We start from the raw sequence: 17,333 nt of genomic DNA, 5'->3' as shown, positions 1-17,333 counted from the left end.
TGAAACCCCGTCTCTACTAAAAATACAAAAAAATTAGCCGGGCGTGGTGGTGGGTGCCTGTAGTCCCAGCTACTCGGGAGGCTGAGGCAGGAAAATGGCATGAACCTGGGAGGCAGAGCTTGTAGTGAGCAGAGATTGCACCACTGCACTCCAGCCTGGGCAACAGAGCGAGACTCCGTCTTAAAAAAAAAAAAAAAGGCCGGGCACGGTAGCTCACGCCCATAATACCAGCATTTGGGAGGCCGAGGCGGATAGATCACCTGAGGTCAGGAGTACGAGATCAGCCTTGCCAATATGGTGAAACCAAATCTGTACTAAAAAATACAAAAATCAGCCAGGCATGGTGGTGCATGCCAGTAACCTCAGCTACTTGGGAGGCTAAGGCAGGAGAATCGTTTGAACCTGGGAGGCAGAGGTTGTGGTAAGCCGAGATCATGCCACTGCACTCCAGCCTGGGTGATAGAGCAAGACTGTCTAAAAAAAAAAAAAAGCCAGGAGCGGTGGCTCACGCCTGTAATCCCAACACTTTGGGAGACCGGGGGCAGATCATGATGTCAGGAGTTCAAGACCATCCTGGCCAATATGGCGAAACCCCATCTCTACTAAAAATACAAAAATTAGCTGGGCATGGTGGTGCATGCCTGTAGTCCCAGCTACTCAGGAGGCTGAGGCAGGAGAATTGCTTGAACCCGGGAGGCAGAAGTTGCAGTGAGCCGAGATTGCACCACTGCACTCCAGCCTGGCGACAGAGTGAGATTCTGTCTCAAAGAAAAAAAAAGGTGGGTAACGGGGGCAGTAGCGTGGGTGGAAGGGAGAGGGAGAAAATTACCAAGGAGAGAAATACTGTCAAGAAAAACTTTTGCTAATAGCAGAGAAAGAGTGATAAAGCAACTGTGGTAAGTTGTTAGTTAATTGGTGAACCTGAGCAAAGAATATATAGAAATTATTTGTATTATTTATGCAACTCTTAAAAACTTAAAATTATTTCAAAACACAAGTTGTTAAAATAAGTTAAAGGCCAAGTGCAGTGGCTCACACCTGCAATCCCAGCACTTTGGGAGGCTGAGGCGGGCGGATCACGAGGTCAGGAGATCGAGACCATCCTGGCTAACACGGTGAAACCCCGTCTCTACTAAAATACAAAAAATTAGCTGGGCGTGGTGGTGGGCACCTGTAGTCCCAGCTACTCGGGAGGCTGAGGCAGGAGAATCGCTTGAACCCTGGAGGAGGAGCTTGCAGTGAGCCGAGATCACGCCACTGCACTCCAGCCTGGGGGACGGAGCAAGACTCTGTCTCAAAAAATAAATAAATAAATAAATAAAAATAAAATAAGTTAAAAACAAAAGCATTTTAAAAGGGGGAGGGCTTGTAGAGGAAAATGCATTTGACATAATTGCACACGAATAAGAAAACTATTTAACTAGGTTAGAAATTATATGTTGCAGAACAGAAATAAATAAGACTGGATTGGTAAAAAGGGGCCAATGAATACAGGGAGTTGAAAGTCACACCAAGGGATTTAAATTTGATACAGAAGAGAAATGCCAAGCTGCTGAAGGTTTTACTACATGAGAGTAACAAAGTGAAAGATACTTATCATAGGGCTTGAAATCTCAGTTCAATTTTTAAATTTTGTTTCTTTTCTTTCTTTCAGATACCTCAAAAGGGAATTGATATAAGTCTAACAACACAGAAGGAAATAAAAGTGCCTGTGATTAAAGTGCTTTAAAATGATTAGCCACTTGGAGCATTCCTCTGGGGACTCAAAGGAAGAGCTTAGTCTCCTGAATCAGCATTAGAAATTAGTTTAGCCCAATAGATGTCTCACTCTCTACTTGAAAGACTCATGAGGTCATCCTGAATATCAGCCTTAATTATTTATTTCTGAAAGGTGGTGCAGGTAATACACGAAATATTTAGGGTTCAGTGCTGGGGAGAAATACCAGATTTTTATCACCAGGGTTTGGAGAGATTTGATACTTATACAGGACAGAATATCTAATGCAGATGGATTCCAGTTTCTAAAGAAGCAACCTGTTCTAACTGTGGTATAAGTTAATGTCTAGAATCTGCAGTTAGACTCCCCAAATAATTTGTCATAAACGTCAACATCCCCTCTCTTTCTTGCCACCATGGTCCATGAATAACAAGTAACACTCATAAGCTGCCAGGAACAGACAGAAGAATAAATGGGTCTTTGAGCTTCAGTCCCTGTACTCAGAACCATTGGTTAGTTTGTGTAGCCTACAAGAAACAAAGCCTACCTTTCTAAGGAGTGAAGGAAGTTAGAGACGCTATTCCGCAGGCTCACATCTGCCACGTGGAGGGCCCCACATACAACCCCCAACATGGTGTCAGGTCGCTCAGCCTGAAAGGAGGAAAAAGAGGGCAGATCATATGCATGGTCACTTGGCATCACAGCCTCTCAAATGAAATCAGGTTCACATTTGTTGTGATGAAACAGCTAGCAATGCAAATCTCCATTCTCACTGCCCAACTGATTTTTTAGATAAAAATGAACACATCCACGTTTAGAATTTGATTAGAGGGACCAGTTGAAGAGAAATGAAAAATTTCTTCTTCTCTCCCTAACACTTCCGCTGAGCCAATAATGAGTAGCTCAAAAATAGGCTTCTGACAGAAATAAATTTAAAGACACAATGATTTGGCTACTGATAATCTCAAAGAAAAACGGTTTATAGCCAAACTTTGGACCTCCAGACAAATTATATGAATCTAACGATTTTATACAAAATTTTGGATAATTTAGCATAGCCCCAGGAATTAAGGAATAACTGATAACTCTTGATTTAAATGAAGCCTCTCTCTTCAGCATCTGGTAGATACAGAAGTTGGCAACTATGGACCAGATTTAACATTAAATGAAGAAAAACAAAGAAATTCAATCTCTGCATGCCTCTCTTCAAATATACGTCAGGAAGCAATGCTAGAACATAAAATGACTGTGTTACACTAACACAGGAATCATCAGAGTGCTAAAATTATACTGACTCCTAGATTTTTCCAGGTAGATCAAGAACCATTTACATTAGAATCAAATAAATTTCATTTAGTGACAGGGATTGAGCACACAAGTCTATAAAAACCCAATCCCAGCAGCTGTTTGTGCAAGTGGAGAAATACACACCTGTACTTTTTCTGCTATCAGTCTGTCCAGCCAGCCAGTATCAATTCTGTTCATCTGAAAGCTTTCAGTCTCTAACAATTTGATCAGGTATTCAACTGTAGTTCGAAAGTCACCCCGAATAGACAGCTCCTTCAAAGCCACCACCATGTTTCTGGGAGAAGAACAGAAGCCAATCTGTTTCAGCAACAAACAGTTTAATGTTTTTCAATCATTTTAAAGAACTGTTTGGCCAGGCGCGCTGGCTCACGCCTGTAATCCTAACACTTTGGGAGGCCAAGACAGGCAGATTTGGGAGGCCAAGACAGGTCGGGAGATTGAAACCATCCTGGCTAACACAGTGAAACCCCATCTCTACTAAAAATACAAAAAATTAGCCAAGCGTGGTGGCAGGTGTCTGTAGTCCCAGCCACTTGGGAGGCTGAGGCAGGAGAACGGCTTGAACCCGGGAGGTGGAGCTTGCAGTGAGCCGAGATTGCACCACTGCACTCCAGCCTGGGCAACTGAGCGAGATTCCGTCCCTCCACCAAAAAAAAAAAAAAAAAGAACTGTTTCATTCCTTTGGAATCCTGAGAGGGAAGGGAGAGAGGTAGTTCCAAAAACAAATAAGGGTGCACATGTTAAGTGTGCTCATTCAAGTGCATTCCACAGAGAAAAATTCGCAAAAAGTCAGTAAACATTTGAATTCTAACATATTACCGTAAGAGCATCAGCTAATCAGATACATTTCATTATAATGACTACAGAACAAATTATAACAAATTATATGCAAACCACCCTCAGTTTTTACTTAGTTAAGTTTCCCTTATTCCATTCATTTATTGTTGGCTAACAAGAATTAGGGCATTAATTCTCCCTATCCTTAAACCTTATTTATTTTATGTATAATTTACATACAGTAAAATATACTTATTTTAAGTATACAGTTCAATGAATTTTCCCAAGTGCTTAATTTAAAGATTTCCACACAGCGAAGCAACTCTCTGGGTGCAGTCATATATCAGGAAAGTGGGACTGTTTTTTTAAACTGCATTTTGGATATCTATGCAATGATTTGCTCATTACTTTTATTACTTCCCAGTTAAGTGCAAAGTGATCCAATTTTAGCAGAATTTCAAATACTATGGGGCTTTTCTGTATATTTATGCCCAGTGTCTATCCTGCACGGGACAGGTACTTACTTAAACAAATACTAATTATGTAGTTCATACTAATAAGACACATATTATGACTGTAAGGAAGAAAGAACATAAATACAATAATCACTTTCAAAATATATGGCAGAATATCATCAATGCCAGTGACAATACTTAAGCAAAGTTCTGGAGAGGTTTTAAGAAGGGAGAAATTCACCTCCCTACAGTTTCATGAAAAATGTGGAATCTGACATAGGCTAAAAGTATAGCTGATAATTGTAACTGTGACAAAATCATATTCCAGGTGGTCCAGGCATTCCGTCAGCCTAAAATATTATTCTGTTGCCCACCTCTGTCCTCCTTTGACTTGACTTACTTCTACAAACTTCAATTATCAATCTAGATGTCACTGTCTTCTGGGAAACCTTCCCAGACCCCCTCCAGACTGAGTTAGTTGACTCATCTGTATGATCCTATAATGCCCTTAAATAATCTATCATCATCCTTACTACATTGTATTTAACTGCCAATTGTCTTACACCCTCTGGATTGTAAAGTTTTGTGAGGACAGAGATTCTATTTTGGACCTCACTGTATTGCCAGAACCTGTAGAGAGTAGATAATCAGTAAATATTTGTTTAATAGAATGAATGAATGGGCCTGGCACAGTGGCTCACACCTGTAATCCCAGCGGTTTGGGAGCCCGATGCGGGCAAATCACTTGAGGTCAGGAGTCCGAGACCAGCCTGGCCAACATGGTGAAACCTGTCTCTACTACAAATACAAAAACTAGCTGAGTGTGGTGGCGGGCACTCCATGTCAGAAAAAAAAAAAAAAAAAAAAAGAATAAATGGGCCGGGCGCGGTGGCTCAAGCCTGTAATTCCCAGCACTTTGGGAGGCCGAGACGGGTGGATCACGAGGTCAGGAGACCGAGACCATCCTGGCTAACACGGTGAAACCCCGTCTCTACTAAAAAATACAAAAAACTAGCCGGGTGAGGTAGTGGGCGCCTGTAGTCCCAGCTACTCCAGAGGCTGAGGCAGGAGAATGGCGTAAACCCGGGGGGCAGAGCTTGCAGTGAGCTGAGATCTGGCCACTGCACTCCAGCCTGGGCAACAGAGCCAGACTCCGTCTCAAAAAAAAAAAAAAAAAAAAAGAATAAATGAATGAACAGAGGAAACAGCAAAAACAAAAAAGCAGAGAGAAGAAAATACAGGTTGACAAAATTAGCCGGGCATGGTGGCATGTGCCTGTAATCCCAGTTACTCAGGAGGCTGAGGCAGGAGAATCACTTGAACCCAGGAGGCAGAGGTTGCAGTGAGCTGAGATCGTGCCACTGCACTCCAGCCTGCACTCCGTCTCAAAAAAAAAAAAAAAAATGAAATACAGGTTGAGTTCAGGGAATGGTATGATTGAAGCAGAGGTATAAGGATGGGAACGAGTGGCTAATCCATTCAACCAATATTTACTGAATGCTTACTATGTTCAAGGGATATAGCAGTAACAAGACACAGTCCTGTTCTCATGGTATTTAGATTATGACCCAAGGGAAATTATACTGGAATATATGAGTTGGGGCATTCTGGCAAACAAGAGTCCAAACCCCAAGCTGAAGATATACACCTAATGTAATGAAGAAATAAGAAACAAAGAAAGCTCTAAGCTGAACAATGAACTTTTGGCATAGTGTCAAGAAGGAGACTTATTGTAGACAACATATTTTTAACATGCTAAAAATCAAGCTAGTTAGCTTTGTACTGTAGACAAATGTACAGAGCTGGTTAAAAATAAGGAATAAGTCTTCTGGATTGGGTCATATGACATTCCCTGAAAAAAATACACAGTGGTCTGCCAAATCAGAACTTAAACCTAAATGCCAACAGAGGCCAGTCTGGGAACATAAATGAGTGAGGCAGACTGAAGAGGAGTTGTGTTAACTACAAAGTTTATGTACCATCTAAAAGCAGCAGCCACACAAAACTAGCTGTTTGTTGTTGTTGTTGTTGCTGTTTGAGACGGAGTTTTGCTCTTGTTGCCCAGGCTGGAGTGCAATGGCGCGATCTTGGCTCACTGCAACCTCAGCTGCCTGGGTTCAAGTGATTCTCCTGCCTCAGCTTCCTGAGTAGCTGGGATTACAGGCACTTGCCACCACACCTGGCTAATTTTTGTATTTTTAGTAGAGACAGGGTTTCACCATGTTGGCCAGGTTGGTCTCAAACTCCTGACCTTACGAGATCTGCCCGCCTGGGGCTCCCAAAGTGCTGGGATTACAAGTGTGAGCCACTGTGCCCAGGCAAAACTAGCTAACTTCTTTTTTTTCTCCCTTTTAATTGCATTTATTTTAATGCTGAATTTACTCCTGTGCCGTAAGTTTTGTTTCTTCAGTTTCTTCTGGGATCTCTTTTTCTTCTGGGCAACCTCCTCTTCTGGTTTAGGAACAATCTGTTCCTTTTCAGTAAGGATCATCTCAAAGTGGCAGGGAGAGCTCATTCATGGGTTAATCCGACCATGAGCTCTGTAGGTCTGTTGGCGCATCTTAGGTGCTTTGTTCACTTGGATATGCTCGATGACCAGAGAATCTACATCTAAACCCTTAAGTTCAGCATTACTCTCTGCATTTTTAAGCATGTGCAGCAACAATTCAGCACTCTTTTTTTTTTTTTTGAGACGGAGTCTCGCTCTGTTGTCCAGGCTGGAGTGCAGTGGCATGATCTTGGCTCACTGCAAGCTTCGCCTCCCGGGTTCACGTCATTCTCCTGCCTCAGCCTCCCGTATAGCTGGGACTACAGGCGCCCGCCACTGCGCCTGGCTAATTTTTTGTATTTTTAGTAGAGACGGGGTTTCACCATGTTAGCCAGGATGGACTCAATCTCCTGACCTCGTGATCTGCCCATCTCGGCCTCCCAGAGTGCTGGGATTACAGGCGTGAGTCACCGCGCCCGGCCTCAGCACTCTTTTTGGGTCACTGACCTTGTGTCCAGCCCCACTGCTTGGCCTGGGCACACCTGCCAACCCAACCATTGTAACGTCGGAATGGTACACACTGTTTCTGTAAACTGACATCTTTCAGATACTTCGTGGCTTTTTGAATATGCATACCCTTGATGGCCTGGGCAGTTTCATGAGTGTTCTTAAAGTGAACACGAAGATTGGAACCTCCTGATTTGCATGATTTCGTGGGGTTCTCCAGGTCAAGTGAATAGCGAACCATTTTCACAGATTACCTCAGCCCGCTTAGGGAAAGAGCCTAGCTAACTTTTAACAACGAGAATGTAAAACTAATGTTGTCGTTATAGTCCTACTTTTAAGAGCTAGCAGAAATCCATATTTTGATTTTAATCTCCTGATTTTTTAATATTGTCAAATTAAAAAAAATTAACACCATGTAAGCTGATCAAAACACATCTGTACGTTGAAACTCACCAGAAAGCTAACAATTTGCAAGCTCTAGTGTAAACCTTTTTCACTTTGCAGAGCATAATACGGCAGTGAATATGCTTAAAAGGCAACTTCATACTAATGTTTTTTTCTGGTAGCAACGTTTTAATTTTGAAAAATTCCACTTATAGTTTTGAAGAATGAGAAGAAATGTAAAGGACAAAATAGAGAAATAATGAGATTTCCCTACTTCTAAAAACAATATTACAAACTAATTAATCAAGGCTGGGTACAGTGGCTCATGCCTATAATACCAGCACTTTGTGGGGCCAAGGTGGGAGGATCATTAGAGCCCAAGAGTTTGAGACTAGCCTGGGCAACAAAGGGAGACCCCATCACTACAAAAAATTTAAAATTTGCTGGACATGGTGGTGCACACCTGCAGTCCCAGCTACTCAGGAGGCTGAGGCAAATGGATTGCTTGAACCCAGGAGGTTGAGGTTTCAGTGAGCTATGACGGCACCACTGCATTCCAGCCTGGGTGACAGAGCAAGACCCTGCCTCTTAAAATTAATTAATTCATGAAATTGATAAAAATATAAAACTAATCAATAAGTGTTTATTAATACAAATAACCATATATTAGGATTAATAAATTACTAATAAACAAATGCTGCTTATTAATTAATACTAATAAACACTTATTAATTACCTACTCCGTGTACAGTTCAAAGGTAAAGGGAATGGTATTAAATGTTTGATGCAAGGCAATGAACCATTAAAAAAACAGAAAAGAACTAGTTCAAGTTTCAATTTTGGATAGATATTCCAAAAGATCTAAGCTGTTAAAATCATCTCCTTCAGCCCTATGTTTTAGGCAAGCAAAAGTGCTGTTAGTTTAATATTCATTGTTTATGATTAATAGAATATTATCTAACATTTATGATATAGCAGTTATATTTGCCTAAGCTGTTATATACTTTACAGCACACTAAGGTCTCTTATATAAGCAATGTAGACAATTTCTTTATGTCCTTTTCATAATATAAGCAGTATGATTTTATTATTTTAAATAACTATAAGAATATATCATGGTGACTATGGCTCATAACAATAGATTGTGTACTTGAAAACTGCTAATAGATTTTAAGTCTTCTCACAAGAAAAAAATAAAATAAAAGTCTGTGATTTATTTGATACCTAGTTCTTGGCCAAGAATGTACCTCCCCTGAATAACAATACTCTTCCTGTGGAAAAATAAGATACCTTTAAAGCAATCAATTTTATACATTTATCAAAAATATTTGAAAGGAAAAATACTTCAAAAGGCTCAGAACAATAAACAGAAAAATATCTGCCAAGCACTGCATAATTTAATACAACATGAATGTAAGTACAATTAGAAATATTCAAGATTTCTTCAAAAAGGTTGCTCATAGTATTACTTTGACAGATGATTCCTATTCCCATGCTCATACCTTCACTTAAAAGATTAGCACAAATTTATTTTGTAAAATGCAATCAAATGCTATTATACTCACGAAATTGCCTCCTCTCTGTTTTCTCCCCAAGAAAAGCAGTGACCAAACTGAGAATCAGCAAATTCATGAAGTCCCCCTGCAGCAGCAACACTGAAGTATCCCCAAACATTCTTATTGCTGCGGAAATTTAGTTCCTGAACTGTTCCTGAACTGGGCTTAAAACCCTGTTAGGGAATAAAGAATGAGAGACCATATTATGTTTCAAAGGAAGAGAAGATTTATATATTCTTGTTTAAGTTCTGTGTTAATCACACACAGAAGCAGAAAAGACATACAAAAATGATAAAGGCCAAGGCCCACTGAATGATAAATAGGCTACAGACCCACTGAAGACTCTATAGTGACTTAAGTGGGATTAAGTAACCAATGAGGCAATGACCATTTACTTATGTGCTCTGAGAAACCTCTATATTTCTCTCTCCAGAGGAAGTCCCAAGATATTTCAGAAGTATACTCTCAGATACTATCTTAACATTAAAGTTCATTAAAAGGAGGTATAAACCTTTTAAATGATGGGTTACCTCATCTGGATTTTCACTAGTGATCCGAGCAGCAATAACATGGCCCCTTGGGCAAGGAACATGTGCAGAATCTTCAAAATCAATGGGAGAATCACCCCAGGGAGATACCCCGTACATCATACGGATATCCTTGATTCTATATAGAGGAATCCCCATGGCAATCTGAAAGGTAATAAAACACACATCTTTAATTTTTCAGTTACTTCCCTTAAAGTGTAGAGGCTATCAGATAACCTAAAATGTTTTTATTTTTGGAGCCACTCCCTAAAACATTCTATTTTTATAATCTGTATTCTACAATCATCAACTCTAAGTTGCTTGAAATACAATATATCACTACAGATAAGTAGTTAGAATATTCTCCACTTCTAAAGAAGTCCCCACATTCCTAATGCAACAGACACGAGTTCTCATGTTGTCATTTCTCCATCACATAATGAGAATGAAAATGTCTAAGGGAGGAGTAAATGTTAATAGCTATCCAAAAACAGACAGCTAGAAAGTCTTAATTGTGTCATAATTATCTCTTCCATCCCTGCAAACCACTGGCAGAAGTAAGTAAATCTTTAATCTTTAATAGGAACCCAGAAGGTGTTCTCAACGTAGGCAAATAATGTTAGATAAAAATAATATCAAACCTTATCATTAACTATTACTGCTTTCCATAGTATTTGTTTCCTGAGCTGAGAGAAGACAATAATATTGACAGCAAGCACTTTACAAATTATAAAAATATATGTGTGCTACCACACTCTTGTCAGGAAAAACTTCAACCACCAATCTCTGATGCAGAATTATTTCAATAAAGAACACTAGTAAAAAAAAAAAAAAAATGAGTAGGGAATAATTATAATACAAAGTCATGAAGTTTACTATAGTTAAATAATTGAACAAAGCATACATTATTAACATTTATTTATAAAATATGACACATTATATCAGATGTGTCTGACTAGAAAAAAATAATAACATTCCTATGTCTGTACTACATCAGGAAAACCAACCCACACATGCATAACCCATGCAGCGTGAAAGAGAAATGAACTTTAGGTGTGACTCAGATAGGAGGTCCTTTTTCTCTCATCACACACTGGTTAAACCCGTTTTTCAGGCCTCTGACTTCTCTAGGCTCCACAACCCAGATCAGGGAGACTCACCTGGAGCTGAGCTGCAGGGAGATTGACATCAGCCACCATCTCTGTACAAGGGTGCTCTACCTGTAGCCGAGGATTCAGTTCCAGAAAGTAGAAGCTGCCGTCCTGGCTGTACAGGTATTCCACAGTCCCAGCACTCACATAACCCACCATTTTGGCAAGTTTCACCGCACACTCAAAGAAGAGAGATAAGCAAACATAAGTATCTCACCTTATCGAACTGCTGGACCACTACAGCCTCTCAATGACTCAACTGTTCAGTGTGTATAAGAGCCATCAAAGGCTTTTAGCCACATAAGAGCACATTTCACCCTTTCAGATTATCATATCCCTGGACATGGATGAAAAACTCAATGAAAAATCGGGAGAAAAGCGTATTTTTCACTTTGCATCAAAAGCAACCTCACCCCATCAGACATAAATGCATGCAGACAAAAAAACACAGGGACAGACTCTTGTCCAGTTTCCAGTATTTCCAATATGCTCCTCTTCTTCCTAGAAACATAACTAACTAGCTAGAGACTAGATTTCTTTTTTTTTTTTTTTTTTGAGACAGAGTCTCACTCTGTCTCCCAGCCTGGAGTGCAGTGGCACAATCTCGTGGCTCACTACAAACTCTGCCTCCCAGGTTCAAGCGATTCTCCTGCCTCAGCCCCGCATGCTGATTACAGGCATGCGCCACCATGCCTGGCTAATTTTTGTATTTTTAGTAGAGATGGAATTTCACCATGTTGGCCAGCCTGGTCTCAAACTCCTGATCTCAGGTGATCTACACGCCTTGGCCTCCCAAAGTACTGGGATTACAGGCGTGAGCCACCATGCCTGGCCTGGTTAGTGGCTAAGTTCTGACAAACAGACATCAGCACTGGTAAGTGATATGCGTAACTCCTAAGTAATATATATATTTTTTTTTTTCTTTTTTTTTTTTTGAGATGGAGTCTTGCTTTGCCACCCAGGCTGGAGCACAGTGGCGCAATCTCGGGCTGACTGCAACCTCCGCCTCCCGGGTTCAAGTGATTCTCCTACCTCAGCCTCCCGAGTAGCTGGGATCACAGGCTCATGCCACAGTGTCAGGCTAATTTTTGTATCTTTAGTAGAGATGAGTTTTCGTCATGTTGGCCAGGCTGGTCTCAAACTCCTGACCTCAGGTGATCCACCCACCTCAGCCTCCTAAAGTGCTGGGATTATAGGCGTGAGCCACGGCACCCGGCCCTAAGTCATATTTTGAAAAGGAAAAGTCTCATTCTCTATTCCTGGCTTTTTCCTTCTTATTCACTGGAATGTGGTCATGATAGTATAAGCCAGCTTCAATCATGCAAATGAGAACACACTAAGAACAGAAAGAAAGAAAGGAAAAGAAAAGAAAGAAAAAGAAAAGAACGAACGAATCTGTATCCCAAGATGGCCTCATGGAATAAAAAATTTCCACCAGCCCTGAAAAGCTCACCCCAGACTAGGATGGGAGAGAAAAATAAACTTCTTGTTTTTGGGGGGTCCACTGTGTTTTCTGGACCTTTTTGTTATATTACTAAAACCTGTATCCTAATCGATACAGGAATTATTAAGTGCAGGTAGAATGCTGCTGTTTAAAAATATTAAAATATGAGATGCTAGCTTAGCGAAAGGGTAGTGGGTAGCACAGAAACAGATACTGCAGGCTAGAAAGGCGATAACCTCCTTGTTGGGATAACACAACATTTGGTAAACTGTTTCCTACAATAACTTGGAATACTGACCACACACCAACTAAACCTTAAAAAAGATGATCTGAAAGGGTAAGAGTGAAGAAAAAGCCAACTTCTTTTGTACTCCCCCAAAGAGAAAATGAGATTATCACCCTGAAGCAACTCAGTGTCAAAGATCAGATTAAACATGCTGCTTTAGTTTCAGTTGGCCCCAAGATAGCCAATATTAAATTGAGGCAAGAGAGATAGGCTAAGCACAGAAGCCAGTAAATAATAGAAGAAAAGTTTCTATATCTAGAAGAAATCTTTGAGTATGATTAATCCAACCCAAAGCTGATTGCAAGCAAATAGCCCAGAAGCTTAGTAAGTATTTGAAGGAATTGTATTTCTAAACAAACCACAAACCTGGTTTTCAAAAGCCTGCGATTGATGATTGGGATATTTGTGCCCTCAATCCTGCACCAGCAGGAAGTGGGTTGTGAAAGTTCTCCCAAAGAAGGCATAGTCTCCAAAGCCCAACTCACAGAGAAAACTGAATGAGGAAGAACTTCCCAGAAAACAATGGTAGGTGCCTTGAAGGACAATGAACAAGGGATTTACTCCCTTATCGCACTTCTTTGGAGTGTGCAGTAGCAGAACCAGGGACAGCCAGAAGGCCTGAGGTAGTGTTCCACTATACAGAAGGGAATCATTGCAATTCCTACCTAAAAAGGAGGATTTGATAACTGCTATGGACCAATGATTGCTATGTACTTTTCATTTTTCCAAATGAGAATTATCTTGTTCCTATTCCATTATTGTATATTGGGTGTATGGTAAGGGCGGGGGGGGGATGACAATGGGTAAATAACTTGTATTTTGGGTCACTGGCCCATGAAAAGCCACAATACATATCTAATGGAGAGGAATATACATCACATAGAGATCCAGAATCACCTCCAGTAATAACCCATCCAGTTACTAGTAACTGGATGGGACTTCAGGCTGTCTTCCTTGGACAAAGGCTATGTGTGCTCTGAGAGTAGGAGAAAGGATAAAAGGATCATGGGTAGCCAGAGGAACAGACTGAGGCACAGATTACGAAATGCCCTCCAGTGACTTTTCTCTGCTTCATCATTTTAGGAATAAAATTGAAATTTTTGCTGAGCACATGGTCACCCAGTTAGTGACCACAATCCTTTGTGCTAGGTATAATTGTGTAATGAATTTTGTCCAGTGGAATATGAGCAGAAGTGATGTATGTGACTTCAAGATCATGCTTCCATATGCTTGCCCTCCACATAATCTTGTGTGAGTTAGCTTAATCATGAAGATAACAATGTCCGAGAGCAAGGTTTGGCAAACTTTTTTGGTAAAGAGCCAGATAGTAATTATACTCAATTTTGTGGGTCATATAGCCTCTGTCACAACTATTCAATGCTACCATTGTAGTGATAAAGCAGCCATAAATAACACATAAATAAATAAGCATCATTATGTTCCAATAAAATTTTATTTATAAAAACAGGCAACAGGTGAGCAATAAACCTATTTCTGGTACTAGCTCATCTCTGAACTATGATGAAAGAGAAATAGAAACTTATACCTTGTTTAAGCCACTGTATTTTGCTTATTTATTTATTTGTTTTGAGATAGGGTCTTGCTCTGTCACCCAGGTTGGAGTGCAGTGGCATAATCAAGGCTCACTGTAGCTTTGACCTCCCAGGGTTAAGTGATCCTCCCACCTCAGCCTCCCAAGCAGCTGACAGTACAGATGTGTGCCATGACACTCAGCTAATTTTTGTATTTTTAGTAGAGATGCAGTTTCACCATATTGCCCAGGCTGGTCTCAAATTCCAGGGCTCAAGTGATCTGTATGCCTTAGCCTCCCAAAGTGCTAAGATTATAGGCAAGAGCCACCATGCCCGGCCAAGCCACTGCATTTTGAAGGCATCTTTATTACAGCAGTTCAAGAGTACATCCTAATATATACACAACATAGGAAATAGACTTCTAACACACAAGAAATATATTTTGAATATATTTTGATATAGAGACTGGGTCAGGACTCCAGAAAAGACTATGTTCAGGTCTCTAAACTATAGTTATTCCAAAGGCATCCTTCATGACTTTGAGAAACTGTTTTCTATACAAAGAGATAGAATGTGTGAACTCTGAAGACAGAGGACTTTCCAAAAAAGATAATAGAGTTGATTAAATTCAGCTGAAGACTTGATGATAATCTACCACCCAGCAAATGAAACTACCTGATTATGAGCTTCTTAAAAAAAAATCAATCATAAGACTAAAAATTTCAAAACATTTCTCTTCTGTATCACTGTATCCCGAAATGGTACACTGATTTTTTTTTTAGAATGCATTAACTACTTTTAGAGCTTGATATGTTCCTTGACAATTCTCTTAGTGGGAGAACAGTAAAATTTTGTTTCTCTAAGAAAAGGATATAATTTTATTAATTATTCAGAATAGTTGTTTAAAATCCCATTATTCTCAGATTGGTACATGAACTGAATGAAAAATGTTCTGTGTAAGAAAACATAAAGTAAGCCTTTTAATATAAGTACCTGTTCCATGTGTTCAAATACTGCTGGAGTAGCAATAGTAGCTGGTGCCTCTTCAATAATCTTCTGATGCCTGCGTTGTACAGAGCAATCACGACCAAACAAAGAGATGGCATTGCCATATTGGTCTGCTAAGATCTGCACCTCCAGATGACGAGATTGTTTGGCTAGTCTCATCACAAATATGGGAGATCCAGGGACTTCAGCTTGAACCTGTATTAGAAAAGGGTGAAAAAAAAAAAACTCTTAAATTTTAAACATTTTATCTATCTTGATAAGCTACTTTGATTTCAACAAGCAGATGTCCAGAAGTGTCAGGAACCATGTTAATCAGCAGAAATACAAAAGTGAATAAAATACAGTCCATGCCATCATCTTTAATATCTTTAAGATGCTGCATTCTTACATAATCAACATTAATTGATAAATATGAAAACATATGAAAATCTGGTACATCACAAAGGTAAACAACAAAATATTTGAAAACATAGGCACATACACAAATCCAACAATGGGCAAAATACTACCATCCTGTATTCTGTACAACCAAACGTACAACTTGTTCCAGACAAGATACTTTCCTGGTTCACATTACATCATATATGGTATTGTTGCAGCCAAAGGAATTTCATCTTTACTTCTGAAGAACATTACTGTTGGGGACAGAATTCTAAAATGGTAACTATTTTTTTTTTCTCAGCACTTTAAATAATCCCAATGATTTTTGGCTTTCACTGTTTCTACTGAGCTGTCAACTGTCAATTTTATTGTTACTCTTTTGAAAGTAATCTTTATTCCTCAGCTGCTTTAAGATTTTCTTTCTTTCTCTCTTTTGTAGGGGGTAGAGTGGTAGATTTACTCTGATAAGCATAGATGTGGTTCTTTGTATTTGTCCTGCTTAAGGCTCATAGTGCTTTTTGAATCTGTCCTTGGTATCTTTTATCTGTTCAAAGAAATTCTTAGCCTTTCTCTCTTCAAATATGGCTTCTGCTTCATCATTTCTTCAAATATTGCTTCTGCTCCATTCTCTTTCTCTTCTCCTCTGAGACTTAAAGTACATGATGTTAGACCATTTCACATAACCCATAGTCTTTTATGCTCTGTATCTTTTTTGCTCTGTTTTGCCATGTAGCAAGTCATCTCAAAACTCAGTGGCTTGCTTAGAACATCAACCTTTTATGATGCTGTTCTCATCTGGGCAGTTCTTCTTCTAGTCTTGCACTTATATATATATCATCATCTGGTAGCTTGAGTGGGGTAGAATGGTCTCACTCAGATGTCTGGTGATTTGTGCTGAGTGCTGGTTGGTATGTCTAGGGAGCCTCAGCTGGAATCATTCATCTCCATTGCACGTGGTTTCTCATCCTCCAGCAGGTTAGACCAGGCTTCTTCAGTGCTGTGTTCCAAAAGTGCAAACGCAGAAGCTATAAGACCTCTTGAGGTATAAGCTCTAGAATTTATACATCTCTTTGGCCACATTCTAATGGTCTAAGCAAGCCACAAAGCCAGCTAAGATTTGAGGGGTGGGGAAAATAGATGCCACCCATGGAAGGGAGGAACAGCAAAGTCACATTGCAAAGGGTGTACATACAGGAATGGGAGGAGTTATTGTGGCCATTTCTTGCAAACAACTTACTATGCTCTACCCTATGGCCATAAAAATTCACATACCTCCCACATGCAAAATAGACTCACCCCCTCCCAAGACCCCCAAAGTCTCATCCAATCATGGCATCGGGCTTGACGTCCATTTTCTCATGAGTCATGTCCAGAAGAAAATGAGGCTCCTTGGGTGCAGCTCCTCAGGTACAGTTTCTCTTAATCCAAAGACCTGGAAACTAAAAAGACAAGTTATCTGCCCCAACACTCCCAATATTTATGATGATATTGGGAGAGGATAATTGCAAATGAGATTGTTGTTCAAAGAGGAGGAAATAGGAGGTACACAGTAGTCATTGGTCCATAGCAGTTTTGAAATCCAGATAGGTACATGCTGTCAGATTCCCTTACTCCAGGGTCAGGAATGCTTTTCTTTTCGTTTTGTTTTGTTTTTCAGGGTCTAGTTTGGTTCCCTAGGAGTGAGTCCTTAATCCATGGCATCCCCTGCTCTTAGCTCTGCCCTCTGGGCTCCTGACTCTACTCTCTGAAAAATCTCCCTTTTTATTTGAAATGACAGCTGTTTACAGATGAATAGCTTTCTGTCTGCTTCCT

The 17,333-nt window shown here is 40.0% G+C and overlaps 1 protein-coding gene across 4 annotated transcripts in view; it reads right to left on the bottom strand.

Annotated features, from left to right (window-relative positions):
- Positions 1 to 17,333, bottom strand: part of ACACA (acetyl-CoA carboxylase alpha) — a 360,465-nt gene that overhangs the window by 169,811 nt on the left and 173,321 nt on the right. For all 4 annotated transcript variants that reach the window (XM_011953628.1, XM_011953625.1, XM_011953626.1 and 1 more), the window contains 6 exons: positions 15,126 to 15,335; positions 10,880 to 11,050; positions 9,723 to 9,884; positions 9,202 to 9,365; positions 3,149 to 3,299; positions 2,265 to 2,368 (listed from right to left, as the gene is read on the bottom strand). In XM_011953628.1, the coding sequence (XP_011809018.1) occupies positions 2,265 to 2,368; positions 3,149 to 3,299; positions 9,202 to 9,365; positions 9,723 to 9,884; positions 10,880 to 11,050; positions 15,126 to 15,335 (962 nt within the window). The remainder of the gene's footprint in view (positions 1 to 2,264; positions 2,369 to 3,148; positions 3,300 to 9,201; positions 9,366 to 9,722; positions 9,885 to 10,879; positions 11,051 to 15,125; positions 15,336 to 17,333) is intronic.

Source organism: Colobus angolensis, unplaced genomic scaffold (genome assembly GCF_000951035.1).
Source record: "Colobus angolensis palliatus isolate OR3802 unplaced genomic scaffold, Cang.pa_1.0 Scaffold37, whole genome shotgun sequence".
Classification (NCBI taxonomy): domain Eukaryota; kingdom Metazoa; phylum Chordata; class Mammalia; order Primates; family Cercopithecidae; genus Colobus; species Colobus angolensis.
The sequence above is the reverse complement of the archived record's forward strand: the minus strand, read 5'-3'. Positions and strand labels throughout refer to the sequence as shown.